The 24,113-nt window shown below is 43.4% G+C and overlaps 1 protein-coding gene and 1 long non-coding RNA gene across 2 annotated transcripts in view; both read left to right on the plus strand.

Annotated features, from left to right (window-relative positions):
• The first annotated feature begins 3,602 nt into the window (after positions 1-3,602).
• LOC140683592 (uncharacterized) lies at positions 3,603-4,944 on the plus strand. The gene is made up of 2 exons (XR_012054763.1): positions 3,603-3,668; positions 4,357-4,944. It is a non-coding gene; the product is annotated as an uncharacterized lncRNA (long non-coding RNA).
• A 2,976-nt stretch (positions 4,945-7,920) lies between these two features.
• The window catches only part of TP53BP2 (tumor protein p53 binding protein 2), a 51,261-nt gene continuing 35,068 nt past the window's right edge, over positions 7,921-24,113 (plus strand). Inside the window, exon 1 of the mRNA XM_030268984.4 lies at positions 7,921-8,141. Within this exon, the coding sequence (XP_030124844.4) occupies positions 8,115-8,141 (27 nt within the window). The 5' untranslated portion in view covers positions 7,921-8,114. The remainder of the gene's footprint in view (positions 8,142-24,113) is intronic.

Consider the following 24,113-nt stretch of genomic DNA (forward strand, 5'->3'; position numbering starts at 1 on the left):
TGTAAATTTGAACACATTAATCTTTTGCAGCTGAAACTTTTAATCCTCTAATAAGTAAATGAGTAAATATTGTGGTATGAAGTCAGCTTCAGATAGGAATGTAATCCCAGTTCAATTAAACCAATATAAATATTTAACTGGATCCTTTGCAGTTTAATCAGTTTTGGACCCAGTAGTGCTACATGTTGCATAAAAAAATGGTTGAGAAACTGGCTCTAAAATCTACATCCACCCCTTAATTTACTTGTAATACTGTATATTAGGTATCTGATAGTAATCATATGTTGATGTTGAGAGGCAGACAAATATGATGCTCCATGGGAGATGAGAGGTAGAAGTAAAAGGTAAACAAGTAGAAGACAGGAAGACAGAAAATACAACCTATGTAGATTTTTCTGAACTGAAAGTGTGGGGACCAGACTCATCTTGAGTGGTTTATGTAGGCCAGGCATGTTGCACAGTCAAGCTTTCATCAAATATGTTTTTCTGTTTCAAATTTCAACCTCTTAAAACTTAAAGTGTTTTCATATCCACAGAAAAATTGGCATTTTTTGACACATACTATATTAATTCTATACTACTAATAACTAATTACAAATCAGGTAAACCGATTTATTTGGGGGATAAAAAAGACAAGGGTTCAGACAAATACCCTTTCTATTTCAAAATACCTTCCCCGAGGAGGGCTGCAGAATCAGTTACTGATAGCATGATGACTTGGTCAGGTTACACATCCTCCCTCACACAGCTGTATTCAGAAGTAACCTTGGTGAACAAATTTAGATAAAAAAAAAAATAAGAGGCTTCCTTTGGATAACATGACTTTTGCTAAATCTCTGTATTATCTCTTGTAGGATATTTGCCATCCCTAGGGCACAGAATTAGTTATCACCATGAGAAAAGGCTCAGTTTTGATATAAATTCCAAGGAATTCTTTTAATTTCAGTATACTAGCACATATCTACACTATCATAAAGATAATTCAGGGAAGACATCAGTAATGTCTCAGTGTCTTATCAGTTCAGCGTGGTGAAATACCATAGACACAACAAACTGCACCAGTACTTTTGATGTCCCCAGGTCTGCCAGGGTTATCTCGAGCAGAGTTTGATATTCTGAGGCACAGGACTACAGCCCTGTGTGAGAAGGTGCAAAGAAAATAGATAAATTAACCATGAGAAGAGGTTTACAGAGACATGGTCTGCTCAGTCCTGCAGTCACTTTACAAAAAATAAATTGTTGAGGGCCTGATCTTGAAATAATTTTGCATTTTATGAAATCCTTCTGGTTTCATTTTGTCTTGACTCCAGAGGGACTGCTAGCATGAGCTAAGTCTGGCTTCTTGGCAGCTGAGCAATAGGGATGAGGCAACAGTAAAATGGCAGTGTTCATTTAACTCTCCACATCCTCCAAACCTCCAGCTGGGTTGAAGGTCCAGAGTCACTCTGTGCCTAATCAGTGTCTTAAAGTTTCTGGTAAGGAACGGGATTTTGATCACAGAATTCCTGTTTCCAACAGCTGGATATATTTGTGCTTAATGAGCATGTGTCTCAGTTCCTTCCCTGTTTTTCCTCACTGGCCAGCTCCCTTATGGGGTGGGATGAGTGGCTGCAGGCAGATACAGCTTTCCCAAATTGCTGTTATTGCCCTAAACAGATGTTTTGCTACAGAAGGTCTTCTGTCAGGATCTGTGCTCAGGTAAATTGACAGGGATCCAGAGCGAGTGTAGTGAATATAATTTAGTTATTGAGAAAAATGGCAGCTCTGTGTGATACATATAAAACACTAATTTGTGCCAGCCTACATTTTGTTGAAGGATGCTGGGGTCTAATGGAAGAGAAAGTTTCTTTCTCCTCTTTTGAAGACACAGTGCAGACTTGCTTTGGCTGGCTGATTATTCAATTACCTGTGAGGGGGGAAAAGCCCACACAGAATATAAATTACATAGAAAATAATTTTAAGTGAGGAAATTAGAATTTTCTTCCAGCAAGTAACTTGAGAAATTGGAGGAGCTTTAGTTTACGGAAGTTAAATAATTCCTTGTTGATCTAGAATAAATTGAAGACTTCTCTTTAAAGTGAGTGATGCTTGTGATATTAATGACACTTCTTATTTTTAGAGACTCATCCTTTGAAACTGCATTTAAATGATCAGCTTAAGGCCTGAATAGGTTGCAGCAAAATTGATGCAAATTTCTGAAGTATTTTCTGAGTGCTGCTGGCTCTGTACAATTACTAGTTTACTGAGTAACATGATTATGTACTTTGTGTAGTGGGTGCATGTGCGACTGTCACAACTTAGATAATGGAGTTAGTTTACAGAGAGGATGCAAGTTAAGCAAGAAATAATTTTAAACTAACTTTAAAGTTACTGAGTCTGAACTTCGGTTGTCTCGTGTAGTTGCTTATATGCATGACTAGCTCCTACATACAGTGACCAGTGATGTTTGTATTTACTTTGTGTAGTAGTAAACGCTATCACAAAACAGGGCACCGGCTCTCATGGCTCTGAGTGAGGTAAATGTAACTCAGCTGTTCCTTGTGTTGGGAAAATCTAGATTTTGTTTCAGCTAGGGCGTAGGGATGTGACAGAATACAGTTATTTGTTTAGATTTTAAATGGATTTAATCTGAGTGTGAATAAGGAAGTATATGTCACAACCAAAATGGGCTTGGTGTGGGCACAAAGCACACACAAGGAGGGGCCTCATGATGTTCTGCATTAAGCATGCACTGATGTGATAAACTCCCTAAAGAGGCTCATTTCAGCTGCCAGACACAAGTTTAGAGAAGTGGCTTATCTCCAAGAGAAAGGTATGTCTGTTGTATCCTCCCTCAATGTCCAAGAAAACTTTACACTTAGAGAATTGCCTGACGGAAGTTGTGGCAATCCACTGTGCCTTAATTTAAAATTTACACTTGTTAAATGCTTCTTGATGTACTGCTTTGAATGTGACATCGACCAAAGGCTTTTGCTTTGGAAGCAGCCACTGGAGTAACATGGGATGTTCTAGCTGATGTTAGCAAATTTCTTAAAAGATTTCATAAATCTTATCTGCAGACTTTGGAACTTGGTCAAGCACTGGAACAAGCTGCCCAGGAAAGTGATGGAATAACTGCCCCAGAAGTGTTCAAAAAATGTATAGTTGTGGCCCTATAGTTGTGAAGGACCCAGCAATGCTGGGTTAATGGTTGGACTTGGTGACTTTAGAGGTCTTTTCCAACCTTAATGATTATATGGTTTTATGAGCTAGGGAACTTCATTTTCTGGATGAGATATAGACCCAGTCATTGCTGGGTGTTTTCCTCCAAACTGTTTCTGCTGTAAGGTCTGTTGTCAGATGTTTTGAAAACGAATTAAATTGGAGGAATGCAGCATTAAATAGTGGAAATGAATCTAACAACAACAAGAGGGCAGCTGGGGGATTAGCAGAACTGTATGTGGGTGCTGAAAGTGTTAAACCATTGGTTTTCTCTTCTTTAGCTACATTTTCTCTTTGTAAAGAAGTTTGACAACACGGACTAATCGAGGTCTTTGTGTTGAATCACTGCCTGGAAAAGCCTTATCTCTAGCTGAAGAGTAGCTGTCTAAATTAGGTACAAGAATTTCAACATTGCTGGAAAGAATCCAAACTTGTGAAGCTGTTGTGCCACAGCCCGATCGTTTTAGGTGAGCAATTCTCTTGGCATGTTCCTTTTATTTATTTTTTTTTTCCACAGCAATCTCAATTCCAAAGCTTTTCCTTCCTTCTGGACTCTTTAAATCATATCCTTGGGGAATTAGAGCTCACAGGTCTGACTTGGTGGAGTTTTAACAGTAGGTGGCAGTGGACAGCAAATCTAACCCAGCTGCCCTCTTGTGCCTCTTGCTGCTTCTCTCTTGATTTATGTCAAACAGCCTCTGAAATTACTGTCTTAGAAGCAATCTAAAAATTTTTGCTGAAGAATTGAAGGATTCATTAAGAATAACCGAAAGATACAGCCTTTTTTTTTTTTTTTTTTTTTTTTTCTCCTTTAAATTCTTATGAGTTCTTGCAAAAGGAATGTTACCTGATAATTCTCCAAATTTTTGTCAGGACTGTAAAAGGGCACTTGTCTGGTCTGGAAGTGGTTCTAGGCAGTCTGGTAGAGCAGAGGATGTGAAGTTACTATTAAAATTCCTTGGATACAGCACTGAAGGAAGTCTGCGGAGTTTTTGAGTTATAAGTAGTGTGCTGAGAGTAAGAAATACAGCAGTTTTCCCAGCCCTGTCCTACAGATCCCATTTTATGGGAGGACTAGAAACAAGAAAAGATTATGCTGTTTATTTCTACTGATTATCATTACCAATACTGTCTGTAATGTCTCTGCTACTGCAGGTTTCTGTGCTTTAGATCAAGTTGATCTCCTGTGGAAAGAAGAATAATTCTGCTACATTTCTGTTTAGTGGTTTTGTGGACTTATTTTTAACTTTTCCTGGATACTTTTCAAGCCATTCCAGGAGCATGAACTTCCTTTGAACTGAGAAGGCTGACCTAGAACAGATGCTAGACAGAATTAAAGAATAAAGTAGATATTTATTAGAAGTCTCAGTGGATCCACCTTGGGCAGTACAAGAGCCCAGACAGGGCTACATCCAAGATGAACCCAAAATGGTCACAAAATGGATGACCGGTCACAAGGTCTCTCACTTTTATAAGTTCTGGTCCATTTGCATATTGGAGCTAATGTCCAATTACAGCTTTAGGTTATGAAGTCCCATCCTTCTTGTTTTTCTCTCTTCAGTCCACTGTTGTTTATGCTCTTGGGCCTGAAATTTGGATCATTTGTCCTTGGTCCCCAGCTAGAGAAGGAATTATTTTGCCTACCTACTCTATGAAGAGAGCTTACTGTCCCTTAATATGAAGTCAGAACTGCACACAAAAGCAGTACAGAATCTGAAAAATATAAAAAGTGCTAAAGCCTGAGGCATCAGAACCCTTGCTGTGATTATTTCTAGGGAACTGTATGTGGCCTTAGTCAAGTGCAGCATGCTCTGCTTAGGCTGCCAAAAGTAGTGGGAACCAGGGAAGAGGTGCAGAGCTTCAGCTGTCCATGCCATTGGCTCCAGATCCTGTGGGTCTCCTCTTCTCTTCCTTTTTTTGATAGCTCTGTGTATGCAGGATTGGGAACTGCTGCCCCTTGCCAATGCTCCTGTGCATGCCTCAGTTATCTCCAACTGTCGGCACTCTGGAGGCTGAACCTGTGGTCAGAAACCCTCCCATATTTCTGCCCTCTCTGGGGGAATCATCAACTCTCTGCTGATAAACCAAAAAGTCTGTCCTGTAATTAATAACTCGTTGTGAGAAATTCATGCCATGCTTCTCTAGTGAAATCATGTCTGAGTAGCTGTGAGAGGCAGGAATGTGAGGTGCTGTAGGGAGGGTGAGCAGTGCTGCTGAGATAGGCACGGCTACAAGTGGTTTTGGCCCCACTTTGCCTGCAAAGCTGGCCAGCACTGTCCCCTCTGCTGGAGAGGAGCTGGGATCTTCAGTGCGGGACCAGATGGCACTGAGAGCCTTCATTGCAGTGCATGAGTCACAGAGCCTGCACAGAACTGGAAATAAATAGGTGCACCCCTTGGAGCTTCATTTCCTTAGCAGGGATGGGGTTGGAGTCCTGTTGGAAGATGTCAAAGTTAGAACTTGAGCCAAAACAGACTTCTGTAGATTGGCCTGCAAGAGGCTCGTGCTAGCAAAATGTGTGGCTACCTCGCATACACACTCATCTGAAACACCTTTTCTACTTGATTTTTACCTAACCATATCCAGGTTTATTTTACAGGCTTACAATTGTTATTTTAATATTCTAATTATTAGAATTATTTGTGTCTGTATTTAGGGAGTATATTAAAAGATCACACTCCTGATTTAATCCCTTACCAACTAGATGCCTCTAAAAATTCAGCAGGGATTTGCAGCATTGTTGGCTGGAGTGTGTCCAAAGAGCAACAACAAAGCTGGTGAAGGGTCTGGAGCACCCAGGCTTCTGAGGTGGGACTGGGGGGTGTTTAGCCTGGAGAAAAGGATGATCAGAGGGACCTCATTGTGCTCTACAGCTCCCTGGAAGGAGGTTGTAGCCAGGTGGGAGTTGGTCTTTTCTCACAAGTAACAAGTGATAGGGCAAGAGGACATGACCCCAAGTTGTACCAGGAGAGGTTTAGCTTGGGTATTAGGAAAAATGACTTTACTGAAATGACTTAACTCAAAGCTGCCCAGGGAAGTGAGGGAGTCACCCTCCCTAGAAGTGTTCAGAGGATGTGGAGATGTGGTGCTTAGGGACATGGTTTAGTGGCAGACCTGGCACTGTTGGGTTAATGATTGAACTCAATGATCTTCCAAACTCAGTGATTCTATTACTGTGCGATTCTAAGAATTTCAGTTCTCCATTTCCACTTGCTTTGACCTGTAACATTTTTACCCTGTAAAAGTCTGAGTTTTAAATAATCTAGCAAATGAAAACTTTGGCTTTTATAAGTGTCCTCATAAACCTTCTGTGCGTAGAATCCATGCATGCGGGCACTGGAGAAGCGAATCGGAACGGGAGCAACTCGAGAAAGAGCAGGGATTCACAGATCCCGCTCAGCCGGTGGGATATCCGCGGGGTTTGGGCACGGCGTGGCGGGAGCAGCGGCGTGGCGGGAGCAGCAGCGCGGCTCTCTGCCCGCGGCTCGCCCAACAAGGCGGCCCCGCTGGAGACGCGCTTCCCGCCGGGACAACGGGGCAGCGGCGGCTCGGGACGCGGCCGGGGCGGGGTCGTGACGTCACGGCGTTGCCAGGAGACACCGCGCTGTGTTCGTGAGGCGCCCAATGGGCGCCGGGGGAGGTGACGTCATGCCGGCGGCGGCGCCTTCTCATTGGCCGGCCGTGGCGCGGGGGCGAGGAGCGCGAGGAGTGCGGGGGGTGGGAGGGATGCGGGAGCGGCCCCGGGATCGGGACAAACACGGCCCGGCTCGGCCGGGACTTTATCCCTGTCCCCTGAGCTCTGCCAATACTGTATTAAACAGTGCTTGCTTACCGCCTAGCAGTTCCTGGAGGGGAGGGGGGGTTGTTATTAATGCTCTCAAAGTTTTTCTACTGCTTTGGAAAAAGATGTTTGTGTACAAATTAGGTTCGTGTTCTGCTCTTCCTTCATCTGGGAATTTCTACTCCTCTCCGCTTTTATCCTGCCTGATTACTGCGAAGATTTTAATACGAGTAGGAAAAACAGATAGGGCTGGTTTTCCTGGCGAGGGAGCCCTGTAACGGTGCCGATTCAATATACTTTTTTTCCCCAAGCCTTGTGTGAGCTTCTGAAGTGCTGCTAGCAAAGTGCCTGGGTTTGAAATGGGTGGCCTGCACACTGCTCCAAAGAACGGAGAACTTTTTCCCTACACCTCTTACGTGGGTGCAAACGATTCGTGGGGACAGCCCAACGAAGACTTTGTCATCTCAATGAGGTCTGACTTGATCGACTCACCAGGTCCAACTAGAAATAAAGAAAATAAAAATGCCTTGGGCAGGGATGCTCCATTGACAGCGTACACGAGGAGCTAAAAGGGATCTGTAGGACAGTCCGTTTGAGGCAGCGGGTACGGCAGGGGCTCGCAGATCAGCCTAGGGGAGGCTCTGCTGTTGAAGCCTGACCTTGGCCGGTGGCTTCCACCCGCGGTGCCGATCCAGGGAAAACCGGGCTGCGTGTGCCTCTGCCCTCCGTGGGGCCCTTAAACTGGCGCGTTTCGGAGCGCTGCGCAGGAGGAGGTGACCCGTGGAGACTCCCACGGGTCTCGTATTGGCACAGCCCTGCTGAGTGCCGAGCCCCGGGAAGTCCGGCCTCCCTCGTGGAGCTCCTGGCCGGTACCCGCGGCGGGGGCAGGAGGCGGGCCGGCCCCTCCCGGGGGTGGGCAGCGGGCGGGGCGCGGCGGCTCCTCCTCGCCGGGCCGGGGTTAGTTTCGGAGCGGAGGCGGCGGTGGGAGAGCAGCTCCCGGTGGGAACAAAGCGGAGGGCGGGCGGTGAGGCTGGTGCCTCCCGCAACAGGTCGTCCCGGCGGCAGCGCAGCCCCTCCGCCCCCGGGCCGCCGCTCCCCGCTCCGGGTGGCGGGGCCGGCACCGGCCGCCCCCATGCGGTTCGGCTCCAAGATGATGCCGGTGAGTTCCGGGCCGCGGCGAGCGGAAAGTTGGAGCGGGGCAGCGGGAGGGAAAATGGATCCTGCGGACGTGGAGGGGAGCGGGAGGCGACCCTCTTTCCCTTCGGCATTCCCTGCCCGCCTTCCCCCGCTCGGTCCGGGCTCCGCGGCCGCCCAGGGGCTTCCCCTCCCCCTCCCAGGTTTTCCTTTTCTTCCTCTTTCACGCCGGGATCAACTTGTTAGACGGCGCCGCTGGAGCCGAGCCAGGGCCGGGGGGGCCGCGGGGCCCCGGCAGCAGCGCGGGGCGGAGGGGGGCCCGCAGCGCCCGGGGGTTTTCCTTCGCCGCATTCCCGGGGGATAGGGCTTCCCCGCCAGGGCTGCTCGCCCCGCTCCCGCGGGCTAAAAGGCACTTCGCCTGGATCCTGCTTTCTTCTTATTATTATTTTTTTTTCCCTGTTGATTGGGGCTTTTTTGTTTTTAATTGTACGAAGTTCTTAAAGTTGGTTTGAGCCGTGCTGCTTCTGCGGGGTGCGTGTGGCTTTGCTTTGGAGTGCCCGGGCTCCCGGAGGAAGATGGTGTCCGCGTTGTTTACGGTTCGGAGTGCCTGCGAGCTCCCGGGGCAGGTATTCCCGACCTCTGCCGGGAGAGTTTCGGGAGCTGTTGGCGGCGGTGTGTGCTAAACCTGCCCGGCTCTGGGAGGTGTCTCTATTCTAACACTTTCAAAGGGCACACGGAGCACCACCTCCTCATAAGTTTTACCATGAATTTTAAAACGGCACCGTTTTTGTTAACTGCGGTTGGATGAAAGCAAAGCTCAGCAGCTTTTCCTTAGTTTCCAGCGCAGTATATGTGAAAGTGGTGACGTAAAATAGCTTCCTTTGAAAGTACACCTGCCACTAAATACCTGGGTTTAGTGGCAGGGATGCCCCGTAAAATCCATGTTCTATTGTTCTGATCGACTGGACTATGTACAGAAAATCCCGACGAGCTTAATACCTATTTAGTCCGAGCTGAGAGTGCTTTCAAGTGTTCTGTATGTCGTCCTCCCCCGGGCGATGTGGCCTGTCTTACCGAGTACCTTTCTTTGCACGCATAGGTGGTTCTTTCAACAGCATTCTTGTATTAATGATTATTTCTAGTTTAACTCTTCAAGGAACTGACTTGAAGCAAGCAAAAAAGGAGCTGTACTGAAAGGTGAAACTGGGAATCTGTGCTGGAAGGATGTGGGTGTTTCAGGGAAGCTTGTTTTGCTATAGGTGTGAGGTTCTTCCTCTGCAATTAGGAGGAAATAATGAGCGATAATTTGATCTCGCAGAACACTAGAGAAGGCTGGGTGAAGATTGCTCTAGCTAATGAGGGAGGAACAGACAGAATATGAGCCCAGCTAGATTAAATAGCCAATGTGTTGTGCAACAGTGGTGTTGTCTGCCTGTAAAAACTTAGAAAAACAAGCAGTAAATATAATAAGATGTTAATTCAATCCATGTCAAAACTGAGCTAGGTAAGCGCCCTCATATATCAGTGAAATCTTCAAGAGATGCTGTTGCGGGTGAGTTCCTTGTCACTGAGTTCAAATAGAGGAGAAAACAAACAGACGCAGTCTTATCCCATCAGCATTTGCAGGTGACAAGTTCCAGAGTATGCATTGCCCCGGTGGCTCAGACTTCTCTTTGGTTGATGACTCAACTCATTAGGGATTCTGGTTTTTAACACGTAAATAAAGGGATGAATGTGGCCTTTTCACATTGTCTTTACTGCGAATAATGAAAGGATTGTGAGAGTTGAAAGTGGCTTAAGGAATAAAATATAAGTATTTTGAGTATTAGAACTTCTAATTCAGCTCTAAAAGCTTTTCTCCAGATTTCCTCATTGTCTTTTAGTTAATAAATCTCATTTTTCTTTTCACAAAAAATTTAAAAGTTTGAGATGGGCAGAGAAGGAGGATTTGAAGAAGGGAGGCAACAGTACATGATGTCTCATTTATTCAGTAGTGCAGTGTTCATAACTTCAGTATCTTTTTTCTTCATTGTTTGAATGAGAAGTAGTAGGCTGGCCCTAAACCATCTACAAAATGTTATGTTTTTTAAAGTTTAAGATTGCTCCTTCTTTTCCCCACCCTGCAAATAAAATCATGTGTTTACGGTTTTTAACTCTCGGCTCCAGGTCCATCTCCTGTGCTCCAGAAGAGAGCGTGGGCAAAGGATTAAACAACACAGTTTGTTCCCCAAGTGGGAAATACAGGCAACGTGAGCCCAGCCAGGAATTCACCTCTGAGCAGCCGCCAGGGGAAAGCTGGGAAATTGCTGTAGCAGCATAACTACTCATGCTCTTGGGAGACTACCCTGAAATGGGAATATTTTCCTTGTGGTAGTGACAGATAGGAGCTAAACTGCTGCTGTAACCATATGTCAGGGTGATGGGATTGAAAGTCTGCACGAGGGTGTACTAAGAAGTAATTTGTGCGTAGCTGTACTGATGAAGGTAATAACAGGGTTAATGCTGGCAAGCTGTGTGAGGTTGTCTCACCTTTCATCTGTGAAGGCTTGTGGGAGTGTGACTGGTACTGTTAAGTAGCGAAAAGGAGCTGGAAACACTTTCTAAAATAGCATATTTTTCCACAGTATAATTGCTATCTCTCCTTTTATTTTACATTATTACCCTGAAAGGAGCATGTATTGAGAAATAATTTGGGTCATTATGCATGCTGGATAAAAGTTTGGGGTTTTTTTTCCTGTCAGAATGTGGGATGTGGTAGATTGATCTACCCTTTAATACCTAGAGAACTTTTTAGATCAAACCCCCTTGATCGAGATAAGGATCAATTTTTTCAATTTGAATTATGTGCATTGGTTACTGGGGGCCTCCTGGATCAGGATCAGCATCTGTATTGTCAGGGACTAACTTGGCAAACTGGAGAGCACTTCAGTTCCTTAGTAAGTTTTGCCTTCTGTCATGAGAAATGACTGAAATATCTGACACTGAAGTTCTTGATAACCACGTGTTCTTTTCTAATCAAGTTAAGCTTTCAAGTGCAACACTGCGACTTTGATACCACAAGGAGTAGTGCTTTCCTTCTAAAGTCTAACATCTTGTCCCAAGGGATCTTCTTGGAGTTGCCACATCCAGAGAGCACTTCAAGTACTTATTTTCATTGTAGAATGCTCACTAGTTTGTGGATATGTGTACATTTTACTTTTCAGAAAACCTCTACAATTAAAGCTGTTTTGCAGTTAATTGGAACTGCCCTATGGATTCTGATTTACTGAGGTAGTCTAGTAGTAGCCTGTCTTTGGGAATTTTTGTAGGAAATGCTTTTCTGGTAGTTTAACTAAAGAACTTTTAGCAGAAGTGAATCTCTTGGGCTTTGTAAGATAAGCAACTGTAAGTTTATAAACAAACTGACCCCCAGCAGAGTTTATGAGAGGAATAAGTGAGCTGTAGGATCTCAGTGCTGTTCCTGTGGTCTTTTAATTATTTATATCTGATCAGGTTTATCAGTCATTAGCACTGTTTTCCTTGGCCTCTTTCATGGATTTCAGTTCATCAGTGGGGTTTCAGACTATGAGCTCTTCAAGGAATATGCTGCATATCTTAATCTAATTGGGGGATTGAGTTTATTAAGTATTCTTTTAAGTGAATATCCACTTAATAATTTAAAAGCTTTAATATTGTATTCAAACACTTGAATGTGGTACTTAGTGTTTAAGTATTCTGTCTAGAACATGTGCTGTCTTAGCTCTAAACTTCTCAAACCTCTTGCACTTCTCTTACAGACTCTGACCTGTTGTTATGCAAAATAGAAAACACTGCCTTGAGGTTCCCAGAGTGCTGTTTTCCCCCTCCCTTTGCCTTCATGCTGTTACAACAAGATATTTTTTACTTTTTCTTCTATTCACTGAATAATTGTTCCAGGAGTAGTTTTAAATGCATTTACTTTCTCCTATGTATTTTTTAAATATCATAGCACTCTACCTGCAGTTTATATTACAATATACAGTAGTGTGTTAATATCTTTGTTTCTTTGTGTGGCTTTTATCAAGCATGGGGGAAGGGCAATATTACAAATTCATACCAGATCAAGCTGTGGAGACCATGGGAATAGTTAATTATGCCTCTTCAGATCTATTGAACAGTTCAGGGGCCGAGTGCCTCATGGGGCTCTTGCATTTACAGTTTTGAGGGCTAATATGCTGTCATGAAGTTTGGGATAGATGGATAAATCACAAAATTTTGTTTTGTCTTCTCCTTCCTAGTGTTGTCAGATGGGATCTCTGCTTTTTTGGTGAGCAGATCTGCTTTGTGGGATTAATTTACACCCAAGTCAGTTGGACTTTAAAAGAAACAGGTATAAAGGTTATTTCCACAGAATAAACTAGCGGGATGGCAGCGTGCCTAGCATTCCTTTCAAATTATTGATGGAGAAACAGTCTTGAAAGTGCTCCATTTGTCTGGCTTCTGTCCTTGTTAGCAGCGTGCCTTGGGGACTCCTTTCTCTCCCACTGTGTGTGTTATGGAGCTTGTTTAATTACGTGCAGAGTTGTGCCTTGCTGCCATACAGCCTCCCTGGAGAAGGAGTCAGGCAACCCTGAGAAGGTTGGCTCAAGCTGCCTCCTATGGCTTGGTGGCACAGCTGAAGAAGGAATTCTTGCTTCCTTGGCCACATGCCCACTGACAACAAAGGAACAGCCAAGGTCCTTTTGATGTCTGGGCTTTCACCATCTTGTGAAATGTAAAACGGTACTCTGGTGCTCTGGAAACTGGAGGATGCTCCTATTCAGGAGGTTACTTCAGCAGATAAAACTTCTTTTTGCTCTCAGTTTTATTATCTTGAGGCCTGGTTTCTGTCAGCTTAGTCACTTGTGAGTCAGGCAAAGTCTTTTTGATCTTCAGTTCCCAAACAGTGGGATGATACTGTGAGTAAAGGTCACCAGAAATGCTGGACATCATGTGAAGTGTACTTAATTATCTTAGTCACTACTGCTTAACTGGTTTAGAGGTTTCAGACTTTTCTGTGGAACATGAAAGATCTGAAATATTGTTTAAAACAGTGTGAGATAACTTGCTGTAGTTTGGGATAAATGTTCATGTAGAGGGAACTGTGAGCTGGGGACAGAACAGCAACTGTGACTGGTGTGTTAAAGGGCACAAAGTTGTCTTCTGCTTTTGCTGTTTGCATTTAGTTAATCATTACTATTCAGGATCTTGCAGTTGTTGTTTAGAGTTAGTCATGCACGTGTACTCATTGGGTATTTCACCATAGGGATGGTATTATGTGGATGTTGAACAAACTGGTGTCTTAAGGATGAACTCTCTGGTTTTTGTTTCTTGGTGGTAATACCAAGAATATTTTTTACTGAGCTGGTAATGTAGTTTCTGTATAATTTTTTTCTGTACTGCTGTGATGCTTCCTGGTTTTAATCTGATATGAACCTTTGATAGATGGCTGTACTACTTTTTACTGGTGTTTATTTTAAAAAGGAAGATTAGGGGAAAATTTTGTGCATTGTCTAGGGTTTTGGGTTTTTTAAAAAACTCTATTCATATGTTTATTTCATCCTTCTGCAAAGTAAAACATAGACATTTTAAAATCAAGCCTGTACTGCAGTTATCACTTATTCTATGTGATTCTCTTGATAATAAAATTTATTCTTTAAGCCTTTATCTGCAGTGTACCTGGGTTATAATACCCAAACTCATGTAAAAACATGGACATGTTCCCACAGAATTGACAGGAAGATGACTTTAAAGGTTCTGACATTATTGAGTTACTCTGTATCAAATATTTGATCTCTAAAATGCAAACTGCTATGGATCATAACGTTGAATAAACTGAGCAGAAGCTATAGGGAGGTCAAGCCACTTGTTAGAGGTCATGCAGTGAGTTCAGCCTGGGATGTGGAGGACCTGTAGAGTCAAACCAACTGGTAAGTTGTGGTGCAGCTGGAATACGAGTCTGTCATATCCAACATCAGCATTTAAATGATGTGTAGGGTTAGTTACAAATGAGGAGAGAACTCTGGTGGTAATTCTTTGTGTTCCATGCTTGAGAATGGGCCCTGAAAGAGATGCTTCTTCACAAATCCTTTACAATTGTATATAAAATAAATATTCTTGCTTCACTCTTTAAGATGTGTCTTGGATAAGAAGCAATATGTGGGGTTTGTTTTGTTTTTTGTTGAATAAATTGGGAGATTTTCCTTGTCATTTGATACTTCTGTTTTGTGAAACATAACTACTTAAGGAGTAATTTAGATCTAAGTTTAGATTACTGATTTCATTAGGGTGTTAAATCCCATTGTTTCTTTGAATTGAAAGCTAAAGGAGAGTTTCTGGAATTGTGTATTTTTCTCTCCTAAATTTTCCTTCTATCATTTAAAAGAGTAAAATCCTTTTTTTAAATGTATTTGAGCTCTGTTCTGCACCACAGTAGCTCCGTGTAGCAGCAGCCTGTGAATGTGTGGAAGAGGAGCTGGAAGGCTCCACATAAGCACTTGCATTCTCAAGGTGTGGAGGCTTGACCTTCTACAAGGTGACTGTCCCCTTCCTGAGTTTCAGTAGCCACAAGCCTCTTCAGCAAGACACAGGAATCTCACCCTCCTATTCCTTAATTTTGCTGAACAAAGCTGAAGTTGTGCAACTTGGCTGGGCTAGCAAATAATATGAATTTAGAGGTAGCTGGGTCCCTTACTCAGCTGTTTCTGTCATACCTGTGCACAGTTATAACTTGCTAATTTCCCTGCTGCCTGAGGGTGGTGGATTGTCTAGTGCACTTTCTTCTTTTTTATTATTTTTTTTAGGAGTGTGTAATGACCTTTTTTCATTCTGCTCTCCATGGTATGCATTTGCAGCCCTGAATGCAGAGACTTGCCTAGGTCAGTATCTGAATCTGTTAGCTCCTGCCTGACTTCTCCAGACAAGTGAAATCCTTTCCTGACGTCTTTGGATATCCTAAGCCAGGGAAGACCCTCTAAAGGATGGAAGTCCTAGAATTTGTTAGAGCTTCTCTGGTCTCAGCTGTAGTACAACTGTGTGTCTCTCAACACAATCAAGTGTTCAGGAAACAGTGGCCTAGCAAGGAATGACTGATTTCTGACTGTAACGGAGTGAGGGAGCTGTCACTGAGTCGTGAAAGGCAGAGTGCAAGGGACCAGGCAGAGTGAACCAGACCTCCCAGGAAAATGGCAGGAAGCTCTCCTGTGAAATACCAGGGTGGCAAAGGGACTCTGCCATGGCTCGTGTCCAGGCCATGTTCCTGAAGAGCGTTGTTGCTGTCCCATCATGCTGCCCTGTAGCCTCTCCACGCTGCATCTTCCAACCTTTTGAGAGCAAGGGAGGGTTTGTGCAGGGAAGCCATGGACACAGCATTCTGTGCTTTTTGCCTCTGTACTGTTGTGCCTCTGTGTTGTCCATAGGTCTTGCCCACAAGGCCCTTCTCAGTGATTTACCAGTGTTGTACAAAAAACGTTATTTAGGGTGCTTTTCTTGCAGATAGTATTTAGCAGTGTTGGCTAAGAGAGTATTGTCTACATCCAGGGAAGCTGAATGAGCAGCCAAGTAGTACCAGGCTGAAAGGGACAACTTCTGAAGCTTTTGAAGCAAGAGGAGCCTGGCATAATATTGGTGTTATTTGTTTAAACTCTGCTCTGTTGAATTCATTTAAAATAGGTGTGACATCACCTAAGCAACCACCATTCTGTACAACACTGTCTTGTTCACTGTCATGACTTTGGTGGCAACCTGTAAAGCCAAAAGCCACCCAGCAAGCTCTGCTGCCTTGCCCTGCTGAACTGTTCTCCCTTCACTTCTCAGCTGGTGTGTCTGCTATTGCCTGGAAAGAGCTGTGGGGAGTGAGCAGCACTTAAATAAAACCTGTCAGACAGTGATCAGCTCTACAATCTGCCACCCTTCTGCAGCGTCTGTGAGAGTGCCTGAATGTTTGGGATACAAGTTAAAGTGTGTAGAGCTCCACATCGCAGAGCAAACGTTGGATCAAGCAGGTTGCTTGGGCTCATGGGCTGATTGAAGGACAAGATTTCTCCTTCCCAGTTCTGCTGTAGTTTTACATATCCTGTCACTGTAAAGTGGTTGGCTAAGACTGTCTGGCCATCCATCATTTCCCGTGTTGGACTAGCCCCACTGATCCCTTTTAACCTGCAAAATAACAGCAAAGATCCATCTATTCTGTTGCAAATGCTCAGTGTGTCCTTTGTGCCAACTGAATGGGTCCTGCTTCAGTTACTAATGACTTCCTGTGTGTTTGCAGCCCAGAAGAAGTAGGACAAAACCCCTCCTTTGTGGCTTTGAATAATAATTATATCAGCTGTTGTCAAATAGGTGTGATCACCAAGCACTGGCATTTCATGCCGACTGTCTTCGGCGTGGCTGGTGCCTGTGTTGGTTGTCTGCAATGCTGTGTGTCCTGGCAGTCACCTGGCTGTGACAAGTGAAGGTCATTGCCATGCAGCAGGAGTGTGTACCCTCCCAGAGCTGGTGGTGAATTGGGAAGGGCTGTCCTTCTGCACAGGTGTGGTGTGACATTACACCTAATTAATTTAATAGTAGGATGCTGCTCAAATGGATGGTCTTGTTCCTTTGGTTTCCATCCACACCCAGAGCCACATGTCTTTTGTAGCTTCCCCTTGAATTTAGGAAGGACTTGAGTGATGGTTTGTAGGAAATGCTGCCTGCACTAAAGGCAAAAAGGAACTGAAAGGCTTCCATGGTGGAAGTGATTTATTGTGGGGCTGTGCAATCAGAAATAACGGGTGGATTTGGGAGAATCATGGTGTGCCTCAGCTCAGCATTTAGGTTGGCTGAGCTGGAGCAGTCAGCTTATCCTCTTTCTACTCTCCCTTGAGAGCTGGTAATGCAGGGGAATTTCTCCACCTTCTTTGTGTATTACCACTCACTGTAAGGATTAAGTTGGACTAATGAAAAGATATATTTTACTCTGGTGATATTTAGAAAATGTAACAAGGAAGCCTCTACATTGTAACATCAAATAGGAAGGCAGAGGGGACTTTGAAAGCTGTAAATAGGCACACTACTGTGCTGTGTGGTCTGAAATTCCTAGTTTGGGTTGGTTTGGTTTATTTTTCACTTGTCCTGCAGGTAGATGACTAAAGAGCATATTCTGGAATTGCAGCTTAAAGGAGATGTCAACCCAGCCTGTGGTGTGCTAAAATGCCTCTGAATTTGCCATTGTAGTGATGCATTTTAGGGTACCGGACTGGCCAGCTTGTATCACAGAACAGCCCAGCATGTCCTGTGACTTTCCCCACACTGGAATTAATCTGTGTGGTTAAACATGTCATTGTTTCAGATGCCAGAAATGGTGTGTCCTCTGACCTACCTGTGTGTCATGGGTGTTTTGGTTTGGAGTGTTTTATGGAGGTAGGACACAGGTTTTGACAGCTGTTTTCCTAGAGGAGTGACTAATACAATGTGTTTTCAAAAGCGTTTGGCACAGAGCTCTGTGAAGTTGCTGTGTTTGGAGTAAATGAGTGTTCTATGCTTTTTTTTTTTCCTGACTTGCTACATGATTTGTTGTGTGTTGCTGTTACATCTTCTGCTCGCTTGTTCTTTTTTTTTTTTTTTTAATACTCTTTTAGATACATTGACTCACAAAAAAAGAAAATTCCTCTCTTCTGCTTCCATACCCTGCCCTCCCCCATGGGTGCTCCCACCAGCACAGCCCTCTGGTATCAGTAAATAGAATTTAAGTAATAAATGTGCTTGATGTATGGGTAGGCATTTGCTGTATGATAAATGTGACTTTGCCTTGCGTGTTCTGGTGGGCTGAGGTGGAGTTGCTTCATGGTGTGAATGTTGATCATCTTTTTATTGGTGAGATTATTACGTGATGGCTGGAAAAGCAGAAAAGGAGAGTTTTTAAACCCAGGAAGAGTTGGTGTCTTAGGCAGTGGGAGGTGTGGTGTGGGTGGGAAAGGTGCCAGATCCTGTGATAGCCTGTGTTGTTTAGGTGTAGGTGGTGTTAAATATGCTTTTATCCCTGATGCACATCTATTTTTGCTTTTCTCCAGGAAGAGTCTTGTCTGTACAAAATCTTTTTTTATTACCAGGAAAAACACTGGATTTTCTTTTCATTGTGAGAAAGTACCTGCATTTTGAAGGACTGTCTTGAGATGTGTAATTCCCCCAAGTCCCAATAGAGAACATTTACTGTGGGCCTTTTTTGGCCTCTGGCCATGTAGGAGGCTAAGACAACCGTAACACTTATTCCCAATGGGGGGAAGCTCTATTACAGCAAGAGTAGCCTACTTTCTTTTTTATTTTCCTTTATAAAGTTATAACTACTTTTTTTTTTCTTTTGTACAAAGACTTCCTCTGGGTTTGACATAAGTACAGAAAATTGAGATGATTCAGGCTTAAGCTTGAGTTCATAACCCCACTCATTGTGCTTGGATGTTTCCTTGGCTTTAGGATTGTTGGGAACAGCCCATGTTTTGATACTGAAGAATGGGAGGAGGAGCAGCTGGAACCCCCTGTGATTATGTTGTATGAGTTGGACTGTTCCCCTTTTCTGTAGTATGTATCTATTGTAAGAACTATAAGGTATAATTTTTTATCTGCCTGAAAATAACATTAATTTCATTCTGCTTGTGTGTGAAATGTTTGTAACTTGGTCCTGAATGCAGAGGCAGAGTCTGCCTGAAGGGGCAAACCTCCAAAGATCCAATGCTCCTTTGCTGGCTCCAGGAGGAGGTGCAAGCTGCACGTAGAAAACCAACAGTACAAGCCCAAACACCATGTGTGGGCTTGCTTTTCTGACAGTCAGCTTGCAGGAGTTGATGGTAAAATGTCCAACAGTGCAAAAGCAGTGTCTGCAAGGAGCCATGAGGAAGGATCTGGGGAGAAAGGGAAAGAGTATTTTGGGGTGGAAGGGAATATGTTGAAGGAGAGGAGCTACACAGATGGCAGTGACAGGGATCTGTGAACATGCTGCTGTGTGGTGTAATATGAAGAATATATGCAGAGTTTGCTTACTCTGGATTTCTGCAGTTGTTTAACTACATTGGTGCAAATTCAAGTGGATTCAGGTCTGAGCAGAACGAGCTGTAGAGGATTGGTGTTGGCAAATGTGGGTGTTCAGTAAAAGGCTGTGGTTTCTTACATGTGTCACTAAAACCAATGTATTTTATATATCTTTCAGGCCAATTTGTTTGGCTTTTATCCTTGTATTGGGTTTGTACAGCCAGGCTTTGGTGGGGAGTGGCTTCTGCCAGAAGCTTCCTCCATGTCCAGCAGAGCCAATTCCAGCCAGCTCCAAGATGGACCCTCCACTGGCCAAGGCTGGGCCAGTCAGAAATGGTGGCAGCACCTCTGGGATAACATATTTAGGAAGAAGGGGAAAAAAAGATACTGTGCAGATGTAATAATGGCTGGGGAAGAGCAGAGTGAGAATATGGAAGAGGAACAACTCTGCAGACACCAAGGTCAGCTCAGAAGGAGGGGGAGGAGGAGGAGGGTGCTCCAGGCACTGGGAGTGAGATTCCCTGGTGAATTCATGACTGTGGTGGGGCAGGTGTGCCCCTGCAGCTCTTGGAGGTCCATGGGGATGCAGAGGGGGAGACCCACATCAGAGCAGGGGGGTGCCTTAGAGGAGGCTGTGGATGGGCTCTGAACCTTGGGAGGCCCATAGTGGAAGAGGCTCCTGGAAGGGACCGTCAGACCTGTGGAGAAGGGAGCCCATGCTGGAGCAGCTTTCCTGGTAGGGCGTGAGACTCTGTGGGAGACTCACACTAGAGCAGGCTGTGCCTCTGAAGCACTGAACTCTGGAAGAGTGACCTACCTTGTAGCAGTTTGTGGAGAATTGTTATCCCTGGGCTGGACTCACATGGACTCAACACTGGAGAAGTTCATGGAGATTTTTATCCTGTGGGAGGGACTCCTCACTGGGGCAGGGGAAGGACTCCTCTCCCTGAGCAGCAGCAGGAACAACATGTGATGAACTGACCACAGTCCCTATTCCCATCACCCTGCACTGCTGGGGTGGAAGAGCTAGAGCTGGAAAGGTGGGAGAAAGGTCTTATACTTCTTATTTTCCTGCTCTGAATTTTGAAATCATAAATCTAGTTAATATCTCTAATTTGAATCTGTTTTGCCTGTGACGTTATTTCAGGAGTGATCTTCAGCTTCTTATCTGAATGTATGAGTCCATTATATTTTGTCTCCCTCGTTCATTTGCAGAGGGGAGCGATAGAGAGGCTCTGGTGGGTGCCTGGCATCCAGCCAAGGTCAACCCACTACAAACGCTTAGATTTTTTTTTTTTCCTACTAAATGCTGATGTTGCAGTAGATACTTGGAGTGTAAAAATATGGATGCCTTTAAAAGCCACCTTTGTTTGAGATTTTCTTGCCTTGAGTGATATGTGGTAGCTCAGCCAAGGAATGGGGAGTTATGTTGCTCCTGTGCTGAGTGTTCATCCAAAATACTGAGCTTTATTTGCCTAGACCTTTCTGGTGTCTGGCTGGTGGGAGGACATTTGCTTTCTTGTGTATGGAAATGCCTGAAGAAAAATGTCAAGTTGGAAAATGTAACTTGGGTTCAAAGTAAAAGTCTTTGTTTGGAAAGCTCTCTTAAAGACTGGGTGCATAATGCTCTGCTGAAAGAAGGGGGGAATGCAGGTCAGGAATCCTGTGTTTACCGGTCCTGATAGACTTCACAGAATCAAAATTGCTAATCTAAGATAATGATTTTCTATGAGATTTGGCAGGAAAATTGTTATTGCATATTCCTCATTAGTAAATCTGAGCTGCAGTGCTGAGTTCTGTTGTTGAGGTTGTAGTCCATGAAGTAGAATGAGAGCAAACATACATCCATTAATTTCAGACAGTAACAATACTTGGCCAGAACTCAGGCTGTTTCCCTTGCAGCTCTTCAGATTCCCATCATGATGATTCAGATACCTGATAGAGATGTAATGTGGCATTTGTGCTACAGCCTTTGCCCAGTTGAACTAGCATATACCATAAGCAGATGGCTTTCATTCTGTTCTCTCTGCAGTAAGGATACGAGGGAGGAGGAAAAAAAAAAAAAAAAGGAAAGCTTTCTCTTTGGTGCTTTCAGCTCATTTTCCCCATCCCTTCCTCAAAGGGCACATAGATATACGTTGTATTTTAACTCCTGGAAATTTGACATTTTTGCTAAAGATAAATTACAAATGCATAACAAGCTTTTTGTTTGAAGTAGAAACTACCATGCCATTGAGAGTAAAGGCTCAGTCTTGTTTTCTGCTGTGATACAATGAAAAGGGAAAAGGGCTGTGCTTTATATAGACTGGGAATAATCTGAACAATCCCGTGGTGCTTCCTACTGTACTCCACCTACCTTGCATCATAACTTCCTTTCTCGTATTTATGGCCCAAAGCCAGTGCACAGTAAACGGAGTAGTGTGTGCGGAGGGCGAGATGGCAAGAGCTGAACTCCGTGCGTTTGGGTGTGGCTGGAGGCAAGTACTAAACTTTACTCTGCATTTCTGTTGAACCCTTACTGAACTGCTGAATGTGAAAAGGATCAGGGAGAGCAGTCATCCCATGTGTTTGTGTTCTAGTAAGTCTATTCTTATCTTTTGCTTACCTTAATCTTTTGCTTACCTTAATCTTCAGGCACAATAAATGCGGATGTTGCCTATTGAAGGACAGCTTTCAGGTTCTAAGGAACTTCATGCAGAATTACTGAATTACTCTATTGTTGTGGTATACTTTGCACTGAATGGAGAACTGTAACTGTGTACCAGCTCTGACTGCTGCTTCTCAGAACAGGAAAATTGCTGTTGTGCAGGCTGTCTTCTGTTGTTTAGAAAGTTGCATCAAGTCAGCAAAAATATCTGTTTTAGCCACTGATTTCTTTATAGCCATCTGGGAAGGTGCAGCATCATTGCTCCCACTAGGTAAGATGCAAGACTTAAACTTAAAACTCTTTGTGTAGAGGGGTTTTATATTTATCAGGGAAGACATAGTAGTTTATACTGTGGGTGAAAGCAGATATTTCTCACTTCTGTCACTTGTACTTGAAATGTGATAGTTAATCTATTAATTCTAAAATTTCTATATTGCTAGTTTTTTAGTTAACTAAAACTAGCTTCTAAATTTACATTTTAGTTCAAGATGTAAATTCATAGAAACTGTTTAGGTTTGAAAAGACCTAAAAGAACAACTTTTAATGCCTCCTTAAAAATGAGAACCGAGAAAATTTGTTATGCAAGCTAAAACCATTACTTAGCTGTGTTATGGAAATATAAAAACCTTCAACAGAGGTAATGAGTGCTTGAAGGGATTAGGTTTCAGTCTGAAATGCAGCTAATAAAGAATGTTGTACGGAATTATGTTATTAGCTCTGGTGCAAGGTAAAAAAATTAATCAAATTTTCCAGAGGCAGTATGCTTGTTTGGCTATCAAATAATGGGACTGGTGCTGCTATTGCCTTCTTGTGTGCCTCAGTTTCCCTGCCTGTAAAGTAGGAAACTGCTTACTTGTGTCATGACTTCCTGGTCATAAAGTGCTTTGAAGCTGAAGAATACTGTGTGAATAGATGCCACGGTTTGTATTGTATAGTGCATGCTGTGCAGGAAACCTCCATAAAGTTAGGAATTTGGACAATAGTGAAAAATAGAGTTAAGCTGTTATTTTTTTAATATATTCTCTTCTTGATTATATTTTATAAGGGACTGAGTTTTGCGGATTGTTGCCCATTACTGACATTTTATGATCGGAATTAGATCTTTCCCTAGAAATGTGGGAAGTGGGGAAATGTGTCCATTTTAACTCAGGTAGTTTCAAAAACTAATTAAGTGTATTTTAATTTACATCATGCCCCATATAAGAGTGTTCTTCTGCATATTTGAATGCTATTAGTGTATGAATTAGAAAGTGTCCAATTTAGCATCCTTTTAATTCCAAAGATGTGTGACATCAGCTTTGTAATAACTAAGGAGTAAGAGAAGTCTGATCCTTGCAGAAACACCATCAAAGCTGAAAAGTAAATTGCATTTCTATTCCCCCCATTTTAATCAATAATTGAGGCCTTCTGATCTAAGGAGAAGAGTGATTCAGGGCCTTTGATGTGGAATGATATCTTGTTGGATGGATGTCAATTATAAGACAGGTTAGTTTTTGGAAGCAGTTTCTTCTGGGTTTGGAATTAATTTTTTTTTGTTGTTGTTTTATGTGGCAACAAAGCAGGAGCCAAAATAGAGTGTGGTCATAGCCTAGCTTTTACAGATCTAGCCATTCTTAAATACTTTACTTTCAGTTGAAAATATATTTGCAGATGTTGAGATCTTTTGTATTTAATATTGGTGTAATTGTATGAAATGATCCCGTTGATGAGCTCAGCAATGAATGGGTCAGATTTGCAGGCAAAGGTAAGGCTGTTTGATGTGCAGAAGGGAGATGGGGGATTATAAAATGGCCTGTGATTTGCTTTGATTGATGGCCTCTTCTGTCCTCCTGTTTGGTTGCTTTTCTTACTATGCTCCCTTCCTGTTCCTGGGTGTGTTACAGTCCTGTCTTAGTGGCTGTCGTTGGAGTTCATTCATAAATAGTATGAGTTGAAGCAAAGTGATATATTTCATGCTGAGGGTAGTCAAAGTTGTACTCCACACCAATGTGAGTTTTTTTTAATATTTGTGACTTAAGTGGCAGGCTTTTTTGAGACATGAGGTCTTTTATGTTCAGTACTCTGCTTTTCCATCCAGTTGTTTGTAAGTCAAACACTGCAGTCATTCCTTGCAAAAACACTCCCTTGCTTTAGCTCGTGTGACCTTGGTCTTCCCCCTGATGTCCTTGGTGCAGCCGATCGAACTGCCTCATTTGGTGGCTCCATAACTGCAAACTTCTATTTTCTAAGCTGGAGCAGAGTCAGCTGGAATCTGATGTGATTTGAAAAGGAACTGCTTCAGTAGATACACAACACCCCTGGTTCCTCCCAGGTATGCCAAAGTACTGCAGTGCTTTTATATTTTACAGCTGT

Source organism: Taeniopygia guttata, chromosome 3 (genome assembly GCF_048771995.1).
Source record: "Taeniopygia guttata chromosome 3, bTaeGut7.mat, whole genome shotgun sequence".
Classification (NCBI taxonomy): Eukaryota; Metazoa; Chordata; class Aves; order Passeriformes; family Estrildidae; genus Taeniopygia; species Taeniopygia guttata.